The sequence below is a fragment of the Microcaecilia unicolor genome, chromosome 2, assembly GCF_901765095.1.
Source record: "Microcaecilia unicolor chromosome 2, aMicUni1.1, whole genome shotgun sequence".
Lineage (NCBI taxonomy): Eukaryota > Metazoa > Chordata > Amphibia > Gymnophiona > Siphonopidae > Microcaecilia > Microcaecilia unicolor.
The window spans coordinates 399,681,251-399,696,300 of NC_044032.1; the positions used below are offsets into that span (position 1 = coordinate 399,681,251).

The 15,050-nt window shown below is 42.9% G+C and overlaps 1 protein-coding gene across 3 annotated transcripts in view; it reads left to right on the plus strand.

Annotated features, from left to right (window-relative positions):
• Positions 1–15,050, plus strand: part of ANKRD17 (ankyrin repeat domain 17) — a 374,674-nt gene that overhangs the window by 149,163 nt on the left and 210,461 nt on the right. For all 3 annotated transcript variants that reach the window (XM_030190627.1, XM_030190626.1, XM_030190628.1), the window contains one exon: positions 7,845–8,082. In XM_030190627.1, coding sequence (XP_030046487.1) covers positions 7,845–8,082 — 238 coding nt within the window. The remainder of the gene's footprint in view (positions 1–7,844; positions 8,083–15,050) is intronic.

Below are 15,050 nucleotides of genomic sequence, written 5' to 3' on the forward strand. Positions count from 1 at the left end.
TTCAAAGAAGGGTGACCAAAATGATCAAGAGATTGAGACGACTCTCATATGAGGAAAGACTAAAGAGGTTAGGGACTCTTCAGCTTGGAGAAGAGATGGCTGGGGGGAGGGGAAATTATGGCAGACTAGCGTATTATCATACACTGGGGGGAAGGTCTTCTGTATGCATATCCTCCAATTCCTCTCATAGATGAGACTTTGCTGAAATTAAGGTAGACCAGGGAACCATGATCCTAATTGTTCCTTACTGACTGAGGTAGATCTGGTTTCCTGTTTTTCTAGGGTTGTCCTCTGAAGATCTGTAGAGATTGGAATATTTTCCAACCTTTATCATGCAGAAGGAGGGATCTCTTCTATATTCCAACTTTCAGTTCCTGGCTCTTATGGCTTAGATGTTGTGAGCATAGAATTTGGATCCTTAAATTTGCCTAAGGGTGTCTCCTGCATCTTGCTGGCTTCCAGGAAAAACTCCACTAAGAGGTGTTACTCATTTAAGTGGAGGAGTTTTGCTGTCTGGTGTGAAGGCAGGGCCTTAGATCCCCTCACCTGTCCTACACAAAAACTGCTTGTTTACACTTCTCTGAGTTTGGTTTAAAAACCAACTCTTTAAGGGTTCATCTCAGTGCTATAAGTGCTTATCATCACCAAGTAGAAGGTAAGCCCATCTCAGTACAGCTTCTAGTTGTTCGCTTCATGAGAGGTTTGTTGCTAACAAAGCCTCTTGTGAAACCTCCAACTGTGTCATGGGATCTCAATGTTGTACTCACCCAGCTGATGAATGCTCCTTTCGAGCCACTAGATTCCTGTCATCTCTGAAAGTTGTGTTTTTGGTGGAGGTCACTTCTGTTTGTGGAGTCAGTTAGCTTCAAGCCCTAGTAGCTGATTCACCTTACACTAAGTTTCACCACAATAGAGTAGGTCTGTGCATACATCCTAAGTTCCTTCCTAAGGTAGTGTCAGAGTTCCATCTTAATCAGTCTTTATACCAACATTTTTCCCAAAACCACATGCCCATCCTGGCAAGAGTGCACTGTATACCTTAGATTGCAAGCGGGCCTTAGCTGCCTTTCTGGAGCAGACTAAATCCCATATACAGTCCACCCAGCTTTTTGTTTCTTTTAACCCAAGCCAGATGTAGGTAGCTATTAGCAAACACACAATATCCAATTGGCTATCATATTTCATCTCCTTTACGTATGCCCAGGCTGGACTGACTGTAGAGGGTTATGTCAAGGCTCATAATGTCAGAGCCATGGCTACGTCGGTATCCCACTTGAGATCAGCCTTCATTGAGAAGATTTGCAAGTTGCAACATGGTCACCTGTCCACATATCACTGCCTTAAGTAGGATACCCAACGTGGTAGCTGGTTTGGGCATGCAGTTCTGCAGAATTTATTCGGTGTCTAGAATCCAACTCCACCCCTCCAGGCTCAGGTTTATTCTGTTCAAGGCTGCACCTCCACACCTAGTAGGTCTGTAGTTACAGGTTGATTGAATTTGAGGCCACAACGTTTCAAGTCCCTATTGTCCTAGCATTATTGTTTTTGATGAGCCAGGTAGCTAGGGATTCCCATCTGTGAGAGTACAATGGCCTGCTTGTCCTCTGAGAAAGCAGTTACTTTTGTAGCAAGTGTTCTCCGAGGACAGCAGGCCAAGTATTCTCACATATCCTCCCACCTCCCCTTGGCGTTGTATTCTTTAGCTTATAAAATGAGTGAGGGACCCGTGCTTGCATGTCAGGCGGGAAAGCACCGCTTTTAGAAAGTTCTAAGTATTATCGATATGTCCGCTCCGGGCTCCGTCAGATGACGTCACCCATCTGTGAAAATAGTTGGCTTGCTGTCCTTGGAGAACATCTACAGGTGAGTAACTTTGCTTTACTTTTTCAAAAAGTACAAAAACTAGGGGACACTCCTAGAAATTGCATAGTAATACTTTTAAAACAAATAGGAGAAAATATTTTTTTCACACAGTGTCTAGCTAAGTTTTAGAACTCATTGCTGGAGGATGCATAATTGTTTAAAAAAAAAAAAAGATTTGGACAAGTTCCTGGAGGAAACGTCCATAAACCTTTAAGGTAGACATGGGGAAAGCCACTGCTTATTCCTAGATCTAAGTATCATGGAATCTTTTAGTCTAGCTTGGTCACTGTTACAAAGAGAAATTAGAAAAGGTTCAAAGAAGAGCGACCAAAATGATAAAGAGGATGGAACTCTTGTCATGAGGAAACGGCTAAAGAGGTTAGGGCTCTTCAGCTTGGAAAAGAGATGGCTGAGGGGAGATATGAATGAGGTCTACAAAAACCTGAGTGTTGTAGAATGAGTAGAAGTGAATCACTAGGGGACACTCAAGGAAGTTACATGGAAACACTTTTAAAACAAATACGAAGAAATATTTTTTCACTCAAAGAATATTTAAGCTCTGGAACTCTTTGCTGGAGGATGTATTAATAACGGTTAGCATAGCTGGGTTTAAAAAAAAGTTTGGACAAGTTTCCTGGAGGACAAGTCCATAGTCTGCTATTGAGACAGAGATGGGGAAGCCACTGCTTGCCCTGGGATTGGTAGCTTGGAATGTTGCTACTATTTGGATTTCTGCCAGGTACTTGTGACCTGGATTGACCACTTTTGGAAACAGTGGCTAGATGGACCACTGGTACTGGCCTAGACAGACCCATTGGTCTGATCCAGTATGGCTATTATGTTCATTTTAAATAGAAATCTACCAGGTGATTGCAAAGGATAAAAAGATTGAGAGAGACAAGAACTGGATTGCAAGTCTAGCTAAATATTACTGTTAGAAACCATAGCCGTCGAGGGGGGGGCAAAATTCCCTGGGCCTCCAGGGGGGCGTTGCAGGGGTCTCTCTCTTTCTCTCTCCTGCTCCTGACGGCATCCAGGTGATCATGTCTTGACAGGAGCAGAAGAGAGAAAACTCTGGTGTCGGGCCCCCCTTCCATTGCCTGCCTAGCAGCACTGGGCCCTCAGGCCACACATGCTCAGTTTTGAGATTGAGCATGTGCGACCTGAGGAAAGCAGCCGCAGAGGCAGGCAATGCTGGGCAGAGGAAGAAGCCGCGCTGCTTACATCTAGCGGGGCCAGCCAAAGTACTTCAGGCGGGCAGGAGGGACGGGGGTGGAGTGGTGGCGATGACGATTTGGGTGGGGAGGGAGGCGGCAGCAGCAGCGATGACAATACTGCCCTCTGGCTTTTATCTCCCTTTAAACGTGCTTCAAACCACATCCCATGGTCCTCATTAGAGTGTTAGCTTTGGCTGATTCTTCTGTTGAAGGGTGGAATGAGATAAATTACTCACTGGTATTATTTCTCATGGTCTGTGCTTCCCCCCCCCCCCCCCAAATCAATCTTGGTGATGCCAAAGCATTAGCTCCACTCATGCCAGAAGTGGAGGCAGAAAGCTATTCACAGAGTGTTATAATGGGGCTGCTTTCATTGTGCTTAAGATTAGCCGTTCTTGAAGAGGTGGGGGGGGGGATCCAGATTTACTGAGGGATATTAATTAGACAACAGATTTAGTGACACACTGCTCAATGTCACCCAGGAATGGTGAGCAGATGAATGAAAGGTTGAATAATTTACCTGTAATACTCTTTTTAGCCACCTGCTCTTCACCATCCTCCACACTCCCTTTCCTTATCTCTACCTGCCTTTCCACCTTTGCTTGCCTTGTGTACCATGACTCTGAAAATGAGTGAAAGCAAGCCCTTGTTTCTGCCTTGCAGATGTCTCCTTTCAGTCATGTAGATTTTGGAAAGCCACTGCTTCTGTTGATAAAGGAATGGATTGTCTCTTTGGGATCCTGCTTGGGTGCTTGTGACATGTGGTGTTCACTTTCGGAAACAGGAAGCTGAGCTTGATGGGCCTTTTTGGTCTGACCCATTTTAGCATATTACAATACTGTCTCGATTATCTGACCTTCGCTATTCTGACCATCCAGCATATCCGACAGAACCCATGGTGACATCATTGCGTTGCTATTAAGAAGTGCGCAGATTCTCTTCCTGTTTTCTGACTTGACACGCTGCTGGTTATTGTTAATAAACAATACTGTATTTTAAATACAGATACCCTTTGCCTGTTCTTTATGCATAAAGTATATTTTCTGTGCCTTTTTGAAGGGGTTACCATTGTTTTCCATATTATCCGACAGTGGCTCGGTCCCGTTTACGTCGGATAATCTACTACTACTACTACTACTAAACATTTCTAGAGCGCTACTAGGGTTACGCAGCGCTGTACAAATTAACAATTAAGGACGGTCCCTGCTCGGAAGAGCTTACAATCTAAAGGACGAAATGTCAAGTTGGGGTAGATAAGTTTTCCTGAGAAGAGGTGAAGTGGTTAGGTGCCGAAGGCGATATTGAAGAGGTGGGCTTTGAGCATTGATTTGAAGATGGGTAGGGAGGGGGCACGGCGTATGGGCTCAGGGAGTTTGTTCCATAATCGAGACTGTTCCATAATCGAGACTGTTCCATAATCGAGACTGTACTGTACATGGATACTTATTTATTTATTTGTTGCATTTGTATCCCACATTTTTCCACTTATTTGCAGGCTGAATGTGGCTTACATATTACTGTGATGGCGATTGCCAGTTCCGGTATAAGAAATACAGAGTGGTATTGCGTTAGAGTTTGAGTGACAGAGTAAATTAGGTAATGAAGGAGGAAGAGATAAGTTTAGGCCAGTTCTGGTATAGGTTTCATTGTGTTGCAGGGTTCAGGTGTTTAAATTGGATCGTTATGGTATGCCTTTTTGAACATATTGGTTTTTAATGATTTCCGAAAGTTTATTAGGTTATGCATTGTTTTCATGATGCATGTTAATGCCAGGAAGGAAATCTATTACATGTGGACTGTGCATTAAAACAGGGTCACAAACTTTGGTCCTCAAGGGCTGTGAACTTGTCAAGTTTTCTGGATCCCTAATGAGGATGTACATGAGATTTGCATGCCCACTATCTCAATTGCATGCACATTCCTTGCATTTTAATTAGAGAGTGCCTGAAAACCCCAAAACCCAGTTGGTGTGAGTCTCTTGATTGAAAGGGAGGGATAATTCTATTACTCTTAGAGTTGTAAGTGGGTATGTAGTCTTTGTTCTAGAGATGATGGGTACTGGTGGCCTGATGTGACACACATTTCATTGACTTCTAAATATGCAGTGTGACATTTTTGCTGTTTGTGAATTGAGAATTAGGACAAAAGAACTGGAAAAGCAATGGTCCAATTTAAAGGAAAACTAATTTACTTTTCGATGAAATTCTTATGTCAAATTAGTGAGAGAAACATTACAGCAGCACTTGAGATTTGTGAGGGGGATGGGGGGAAATATTAAGAAGCCCCAGTTAATGTAACAAAACTAACACCCTTATGCTTTTTGCATTGCTAGGCGATTCAGATCTTCATCAAGACAACGCAAAAGAAAGCAGATCCCAAACAAAGTCCTCCAAAGATAATTCTTTATTAAAACCAAGTATCCGACGTGGTCCACATTTCACCCACTGAGGACTGCCTCAGGGATATGAACTAAAAACTATAGTTAAAACGGATGGTGAAGCTCCTGCGCCAATCCCCTGCTCTCTTCACTGCTGTGGCAGGCAGCTATAAGTAGATGGCAGGCATAGGAACGTTTTCCTCTGTGTGCTGCCGCTGGCTCTGCTGGACCCAGAAACAAGAAGTTACATCAGTGCTTGATATAACTTCATGTTTCTGGGTCCATCAAAGTCAGCGGCGGCACACAGAGGGGAACGTCCCTCTGCCTGCCTTTTGCTTGCTGCTGCTGCTGCCGCCACAGCTGCAGTAAAGAGAGGTGCAGGGGCTTCAGACCACCTAAAATAAGTGAGCCAGCGGGAGGGGGAGACCAGATAGGGCAATGCAGAATATGAGGGAGGTGGGAAGATATGGGGGATGGGGAAAGACAGAGCAGTCCAGACCTTGGGAAAGGGGGGGTGAGGAGAGACAGATCAGAGCAGACTATGTTGAGGGGAAAAGATGGGCAATGCAGGATATAGGGGGAAACAAGGCAATAGTAGGTGATTGAGGGTGGGGGGCTAGAGAGCAGTCAAGCAACGAGCGATGTTGATTTTATTGTTGTGGTGGGGGGAGAGGAGGAGAGATGGAGTGATGGTAGATGGTTGGGGTGGGACCGAGAGATGGAGCAATGCTGGATTGTGATTGTGTATGAGAGGAAGAGATGGGTGATACTGGATGGTGGGGGGAGAGAAAGGGGCGATGCTGGAAGGCAAGGGAAGAGAGGGATAGATGTTAGAATGGGGGATGGCAGAAAGAAAACAAGAAAGAGGGGAGATGGTGAGGCAGAAAATGGAAGAATATTGGACGTGAAAGATGGAAATAGGGCAGGGAGTGAAGAAGAAAGGAGGAGAGAAAAGAAATAATGAATGGACAGGAGTTCAGAGCATGAAGAGAGGGAAGAACCAGAGACAGGGAACAAGATGATTAGAAAAATAAAATCACCAGACATCAAAGATGAGAAAAAAATGAGAATTTACTTCTGTCTACATTTTGCACTGTATAGAAGGAAATGTGAGGGAGGATGTTTTCTGCAATTAAAAATTTTAATTGGTGTGCAGCAGTAGTCAAATCATAATGTGTACATACAAGAGATATTAAAAAAATGTATTACAAAATACATAAAATGCAAGGGATCCAGGTAAAAAATAGTGTGCACTAACTAAAACACAATGTGAACACAATCAAGCATAAATCATAGTAATAAAAATTGGTGTGTGAATGGACAAGTGTGTGTGCATGCAATAATGTAAAAAAGGCTAAATCAGTGTATACATAGCACATATGGTTGTCAGTGGTGCTTGCAAGCATACAAAATGTCTATAGTGTGCTCATAAAAACACTAATGTTAAAACTCAAGCCAATACATGTCTCAAAACTCCACAAATACTTGAAAGAAAATGTAACAACATTACATACCATAATGGAAGTGTTTAAAACATCAGGTACTTGTTTTTTAAAAAAAGAATTGTCTTTGGAGGACTTCAATTGGAATCTGCTTTCTTTTGCTTTGTGCATTTGTACACTTCCAATTTGGTCATATATCCAGAAGAGAGAAGGAATTCAGCTTTACTACCAAGCAGTGAAAACTACATTTAAATTGTGGCTCTCTCCTCTCTTTTAAAATTTTTATTTTTGCCTTACAGTAGGCTTCTACTACTCTGTCCTCCCAAGATGATCATATCTGGGGAATTAAGATCTCCTTACTAGTCCCCAGTGCTGTATCTCCTCCATTCTTTTTCTCATAAGAAGAGGTCTTGCTTACTGTAGAGTAATTTACTTTCTCGGTTGATAGAATTTTGTGTCTGTGTGTGTGGGGGTGGGGGGGGGGGGGGGCTGTCAATAGGAGGAGTTCAAAAGAAATTTGTAATAGGAGCTGCAAGTTATGCTGTGGTGTGTAGTTTTATCCACCAGTGTGGGAGTAGCAATGTCTGCTTGCCCACATTTGCTGGGCTGTTGAACTAGTTTTGTGTCACTGCTCTGTACAAAATGACTGTCCAGCTGCAGTAAATCGTCTAAATCCTAATACATGCCCAGCTAGTGAGCATACTGCCTTGCTGAATACCAGGAAAACTGTGCTTTAATCAGCTGTACTTTAGTTCTTTCTGTTGCATTTGCCCCAGTGATGTTTCTCACTTGAGGCTCAGGGTCAGTTTTCTTCTATTTTTTCTATATATTGAAAGTCCTTGATTTTCTGGGGGGTAAAACGTAATAGTTCAGGTCCAAGTCTAATGCAGTAGCCATAAGAAATTTGACCTGTTTCCTTTCTTTACTGCTTTCCTTCCTCGCTAGGATGGGCATGTGGAAGTTGCCAGATTGCTTCTCGACAGTGGTGCCCAGGTGAACATGCCTGCGGATTCATTTGAATCTCCATTGACACTAGCAGCCTGCGGTGGTCACGTGGAATTGGCAGCACTGCTGATTGAACGTGGTGCCAACCTGGAGGAGGTGAACGATGAGGGTTACACACCACTGATGGAGGCAGCCAGGGAAGGTCATGAGGAAATGGTGGCATTACTGCTGGGTCAAGGTAATGAACTGTCAGCATTACAAGGTCTAAAAATGTCTCACAAGTCCTGCTTGGATATGAGAAGTGTATATTGTGTATTTATATTGTGTAATATACCAGGAAATTCACATCTGTATTAATAATATGTGTGTGTGCTTTGTTTGGATTAGTTTTCTCTACTGTAAATGTCATGCTGCTTAGGAAGGCAAATGGTAATTGATAATCCACTCACAGTAAGGAAATGGCGTTCATGAGTAATAACAAAGACTCAGATCTTTGCACTATGACACTATAACGCCTTATCATAATCATTTGCATTGGGTGCCAGTAGAATTCCAAATCAGATTTAGGTCCTGCTTTTGATTTACAGAGCTCTGAGACAGGCTGCCCTATATTGTCTGTCTGCACTATTAGATCTAGTAGGTCGGTAGATCTTTTTGCGGTTTGAGGATACACTATAGTTGACAGTCCCCTCATTAAGAACAATTCTTGATTGCTGGGCCCAGAGATTAGATTGAAGGCTGAACTTGGCAGTTCTATGAAGCTGATGAAAATTCATTTATTTACAGAGGTGTTTGGAGCTCACAGCTAAAGGGAATTAGTAATTGTTGATGGAAATTGAGGTCTCTGTTTTACTTTTGAGGAGCTATGATATTCCTGCAGTTTTATGCCAAAGTGCAGTGCTCTAAGAACGTGAGCAGCGGTGTTTCCTGTTTTTATGTGTATATAGTAATAGGATTATCTGTAGGTTTAATATTGTGTTTTTTATTATTCATATTGATTGTAATCTGCCTTGACATGGCAGAATATGGATAAATATGACAGACTACAAATCTGTCAATCTCATTATCCTTAAACACTACAACTTTATAACTCCCCTTCCTCAAGTCATTACTCTGACTCTCAATCCACTTCCACATACATTTCCAACTTCTACTGCTCATGGACAGTTGCATTCACTCTGCAGCTCCTCATTACTTCTCTTCTCTCTCCCCCTTATACTCTTCCTTGTGAACTCCTTTTCCTCTGGCAGGTTGGTCTCATTTGTACCCTTCTCCTCCACTGCTAACTCCTGACTCTACTCTTTCAAACTTGCTGCACTGTTTGCCTGGAACAGACTTACCAAGTTGATGCATCTTGCTCCCTCTAGCCTTTTCTTTTTTGTTTTTTTTTAATTCTTTATTTATAATTTTAAATTATATACATTCAAGGATAAACCTTGTAGAGAAATTCAGGTAGAAATCAAAGACTTATTATTCCAAAAAGTTCACATAAACTTACTTTCGCTGAAAATTATTTAAAGAATGGAATAATTAAAGAAAATATACACATGAGATAATTATAACCTTTCTTAGACCCCAATTATAAACGGAGGGGGAGAAAAGAGTTAGAGAAGATTAAATACAAGCAATTTTCAAAATAGAAATTCTGGCTACATTTTCCTCCAGGTACTTTCACTTCACTTGTTTCATCTCTACAAACAATTGTAGTTGTTCCGGTGTAAAAAAGATGCATTTAGTTTGTCCCAGCCTCACCACACACTTGCATGGGTAAGCAAGAAAAAAAGAAGCCCCTATATCTATAGTCTTTTGTTTTAATGTCAGAAATAATTTCCTTTTTTGTTGTGTAGCCTTGGTGATGTCAGGATAAATCCATATTTTAGAACCATAGAATTGAGCATTCATATTTCTGAAATAAAGCTTTAAAATAGCATTATAGTCCTGCTCAAATACAAAGATACAATCATTGTGACTGTTAGTTATAATGTCTGAGGATTGTTCCAATATATCAGAAGTATTTTGTAAGTTTAGGTTATCTTCTTCAGGGCCTTGCACTCCTTCTCTATTTTTTGGAATATAGTATATTTTGTTTAGCGGGGGTACACCCTCTGAAGGAAAATGGAGAGTTTCTATCGGGTATTTCTTAAAGGTATCAACCAGAGATACGCCTGCCTTTTCTAAATCCAGAGTAAGGACTAGGGACGGTTTTAGACATGCTGGGTCCCAGGGCAGAAATTAAGGAGGGGGGGGGGCCCATCCCCCAGTCTTCCCACCCACCATTACTGCCACACTAATAACAACTTTACATGACTTCTTCACACAAGAAACACAGACACACCTTCACCAAATACAGAACAAGGGATCAGAAATTAGAAATATGAGCACCAAAATTGAACTAGGAACCCCAAGATTTTAAAGTTGGCAAGTACTACAATACTGAAGAAATAAAAATAGGAATGCACTTCCTTTTGTATTGAACATAATCAGTGGCATAGCCACAGAGGACCCCCCAAATTAGCCATCACCCTTGCCATAGCTGGCAGGGATCCCCAAGCTGTGCCAGCTGAAGACCACTACCTGTATTTCGGCAGTCAGAACTCTCCAAGCTTTACAGGTGGTGGCTGTGTCCTCAATCTGCTTCTGTCACTGCTGGCCTCCCCATGCATGTTCAGTTTTCATGCAGAAAAACCAAGCATTCATAGGGATGGGTCAGCAGAGGCAGAGTGGAGAGTTTTGGCTGTCGGAGCGGCAAAGGAAGAGAAAGTCTTCACCTGGAGATCCTGCCAACTCAGGTATTTATATTTTGCATTCAGGCGGGGAGCCGGGGGAAAATTGGTGCACACCCACTTTTGAGTTCAGCCTTTCCCTCTCTATCTCCTCTCCCTGTCCCTTTTCCTCCACACTCGTCTTTCTATCACATCTCATCTGCTGCCTCCCTCTCCCTTTGTTGCTTACCTCGGTTCAATATCTTTCTCCTTCTTCCCCACGCCCTTCCCATCTGGTATTTTTTCCTCCCTCCCCACCACTCCTGGGGTCCAACATCTTTCCCTCTCTCTTCTTCCATCCACCCCATTGTCTGCCATCTTTCTTTCTTCCTCCCCTCTGTTCCTGGGCCCTTTATTTCTTCTTCCATATCCTCTCCTGACTCCCAGTGTGTCATGTCCCTCTTTGGAGTGGAGGAATTGCTTAGTGGTTAGTGCATTAGACTTTGATCCTGGGAAACTGGGTTCAGTTCCCACTGCAGTTTCTTGTGACACTGGACAAAATAAGTGCCTGTATATAATATGTAAACCGCTTTGAATGTAACCAAAGAAAGGTGGTATATTAATTCCCATTCCCTGCCATCTCTTCCCGTTCTCACTACCCAGATCTGAGGTCTCCTTCCCTTCCCCTCGCTCTTCTGATGTGACTTCCTGTTTCAGCCTGGGAGGAACGCAGCAAAGAAATGGCGCCGGGGCAGAGGCAGGACGTGTATAAGAATCGGTTCTATGCCACTGCCCCCCACCCCTGTCAACAAAATGCAATGTTAGGAAGACAGGGAAAGGAGGGAAACCTCGGATGGGTTGGTGAGAACGGGAAGAGGTGGCAAACCGCTTGGGCCCCCTGGAGCTGTGGAGACCAGGGCAGGTACCCTGTTCCCCCAACACTGGCCCTCACACCTCACAAGACTCACCTTTGAGAGGTTTCTTTTACATCTTGACCACTTCTCTACCATAAATACATTGTTGTAGACTTATTTGTCATGTATGTTTGTCTTGAATAGATTGTAAGCTCTGTGGAAAAATGAACTCTTTATAAATGTGTACAATGTTACACATGCCTGAAAGTGTTTTTGAAATTAGACCTCACTACATTTCCAATTGAAGTTGAATACAGCAACATAAATTTTTTTCCTTATTAAACTTGTATATCATACATAATTTTGAGGGCTCTTTCCAAAGCTATTGGCTCAGGTAAAAGGTTATCTGATTCTCCCTGTTATTGCTTTTACTAAAGGGTGTTAAGCCTTTGCACAATTATCACGGTAAAACGGGTTCTCCGTGACCAAGTGGGCTGTCTATATACTCGCATCTGAGTAATGTCCAGTGGAGCCCAGTGCAACGTTGCCTAGCGTATATAGCTGTTAGAAAATTCCAGCAGCATTCCACCTTGTATGCGCGGTTGCCTTCCTGCCCGACACATAAGCGCAGGTTCTTTCAATGGAGCGGAGAAGTTGCTTTCTGGTCTCTCTTCAGCTCATATTTTTCAGTTCCTTCTCTCATTTTCTTCATAGTTTTTAGTTTCAGTATCTTTTGCTTTATTTTCTTAGATTTTTGGCTTTCAAGTTTTCTTTTTTGCATGACTATTTAGGCCTGTGCACCGATCTCAACATGAGCCTTGCCCTTTTTTGACACTCAAGATTAATGAGTTTAATTTAGCCACGATTTTCTCGGTCTAAGACACCCAGTGGCTTCAAAAGTTGCGTCCAATACAGTCAGATGATTTCTGCCACTGACTCGCACAATTGATGCATCTACTGCCTTGGATCTTACCACCAGCCTGGTTCTTGTTTTCTCTGTTTACAAATGCAGCAGAGGGTGCGTCACAGGCGAAACGTTTTGGCTCCTCGAAGGCCGGTCTGTCAACATTTGGCACAGGAAGCATTGACCTTGATGATTGCCCAGACGACTGCCACTGGGTGTGCACTGGGATTGAGGAGTTCTCAACTTCCCTTGATAACAGGCACTGATAGTAGGCCCCGGGATGGGTCAGCATTGAACCTGACACTGAAGACACATACAGGTTCGATGTCCTCATCGGCTCCGAGGGACCACGCTGTTTGAGGGTCAAGGAAAGCCAAAGAAGCACAAGCATCAGTCCCTTTCAAAGTACTGAGGCATCGGCATTGCCGGTACCTGAGAAGCGCCAACAGTGAGAGGATAGCGCCCCCTCTTTGGTGGCGGTGCCAGTGCACCAGTCTTTGAGCAGCCAGGTTCCTGCTTCTAGTTTGACACCAGCTCTCTGAACCAGCTCCCCAACCTTTGCCAATTGCCCCCCTTCAATGAGCGTTACTGGGCCATGCTCAGGAAGGAGGTGGCGCAGATGTTTCAGCTGAATGCCGCTCAGGCATTGAGGGTGCTTTCACCTTCTGCGGTTCAGCCTCGACTCCTTCCTCAGGCCCCTAGTCTGCCTGTGGAGCGGTCTTCCATGCCAATGTTTTGGCGGGTGTCGACATCAACCCATTTGGTACCGTTCTCTACATCGGGGGAGGAAGCTTCCCCGGAATCTGAGAGTAGGGCTGTACCTCGGTGCCCTCCGGGGCGTGGATATGTTTCCACTGAGCCGAGACAGGCAAAGACTCACTCTGCCCATATTGAGTATTGTGAGGAGTCAGATTTGGACCGCTCATGGGAGTCAGATTCAGATGCACTTTACTTCTTGGAAGAGGAGTCATATTTATTTTTATTTATTATGACATTTGTATCCCGCATTATCTCAAACAGAGCTCAGGTTCACTGTGACTTACAATCCAATTAGCAGGTACTATCTCTGTCCCTAGAGGGCTCACAATCTTGTTTTTTTGTATCTGAGGTAATGGAGGGTTAAGTGACGTGCCCAGGGTCACGAGGAGCTGCAGTGGGAATCAAATCCAGGATGCTGGGATCAACGTCCACTGCACTAATGATTGGGCCACTCCTCCACTGACCCTCCCCTCCTTATTCACAGGTTTTGTGAAGGAGATGGCTTCAGCTATCCCATTTTTGAGATATGGTGACCAGAGCTATACACAATACTCGAGGTCGCACCATGTAACGATACAGAGGCATTATAATATTTTTGGTCTTATTTTGCATCCTTCTCCTAATAATTCCTAGTATTCTGTTTGCTTTTTTTGGCTGCCGCCGCACACTGAGCAAAAAATTTCAGTATATTGTCTACAAAGACACCTAGGTCTTTTTCTTGAGTGCATCACGTTACATTTGTCTACATTAAGTTTTATTTGCCATTTGAATGCCCATTCTTCCAGTTTCCTAAGGTCTTCCTACAATTTTTTTTACAATTTGAATAGTTTCATGTCATCTGCAAATTTAATCACCTCACACGTCATCTCGATTTCCAGATCATTTATAAATATGTAAAATAGCAACAGTCTCAGTACAGATTCCTGCGTCACTCCACTATTCACGCTACTCCATTGAGAAAAATGGCCATTTAACCCTACCCTCTGTTTTCTGTCTAATAATCAATTTTTAATCCACAGAAGGACATTTCCTTTTATCCCATGACTCCTTAATTTTCTCAAGAGGTGCTTTGTCAAAAGCTTTCTACAAATCTAGATATACTACATCAACCGGCTCATCTTTATCGACATGTTTATTCACACTGTCAAAGAAATAAAGCAAATTGTTGAGGGAAGACCTCCCATGTCTGAATGCATGCTGATTCTGTCCTATTAAACCATGTTTGTCTATGTGTTCTGTAATTTTATTCTTTATAATAGTTTTCACTGTTTTGCCTGGCACTGAAATCAAGGACTGTAATTTCCCAGGTCACCACTGGACACTTTTTAAAAAATCGGCATCACATTGGTCACCCTCACACTCCAGTCTTCAGGTACTATGGACGATGTTAACAACAGGTTACAGATCGCAAGCAGCAAATGAGCAATTTCATGTTAGAGTTCTTTTAATAACCTGGGGTGTATACCATCCGGTCCAGGTGACTTAGCACTCTTTAACTTGTCAGTTTGGCTGAATATATCTTCCAGATTCACTGAGATTTCTTTCAATTCCTCCACATTGTCATCCCTGAAAACCATTTCCGGTACAGGTAGATCTCTTACATTTATTTCCATAAAGACCAAAGTAAAAATTCATTCAATCTCTCTGCTATGGCCTTGTCCTCCCTGAGTGTTCCTTTTGCTCCTTCCTGATCCAACTGTCCTACAGAGTCCCTCGAAGGCTTCCTGCTTCTAATATAACTGAAAAAAGTGTTACTATGAGTTTTCGTCTCTGCGGCACGTTTTTCTTCATATTCTCTCTTAGCCTTCTTAGTGCTTTGTAGTGTTTATGTTGCTTCTTATTTTTCTCATTCGGATCCTTTTTTCCATTTTTTGAAGGATGTTGTTTTGGCTCTAATAGCCTCTTTCACCTCACCTTTTAACCATGCTGGATGTCATTTGCTTTTTTTCCACTAATGGAATACATTTAGTCTGGTTCTTCCACAATG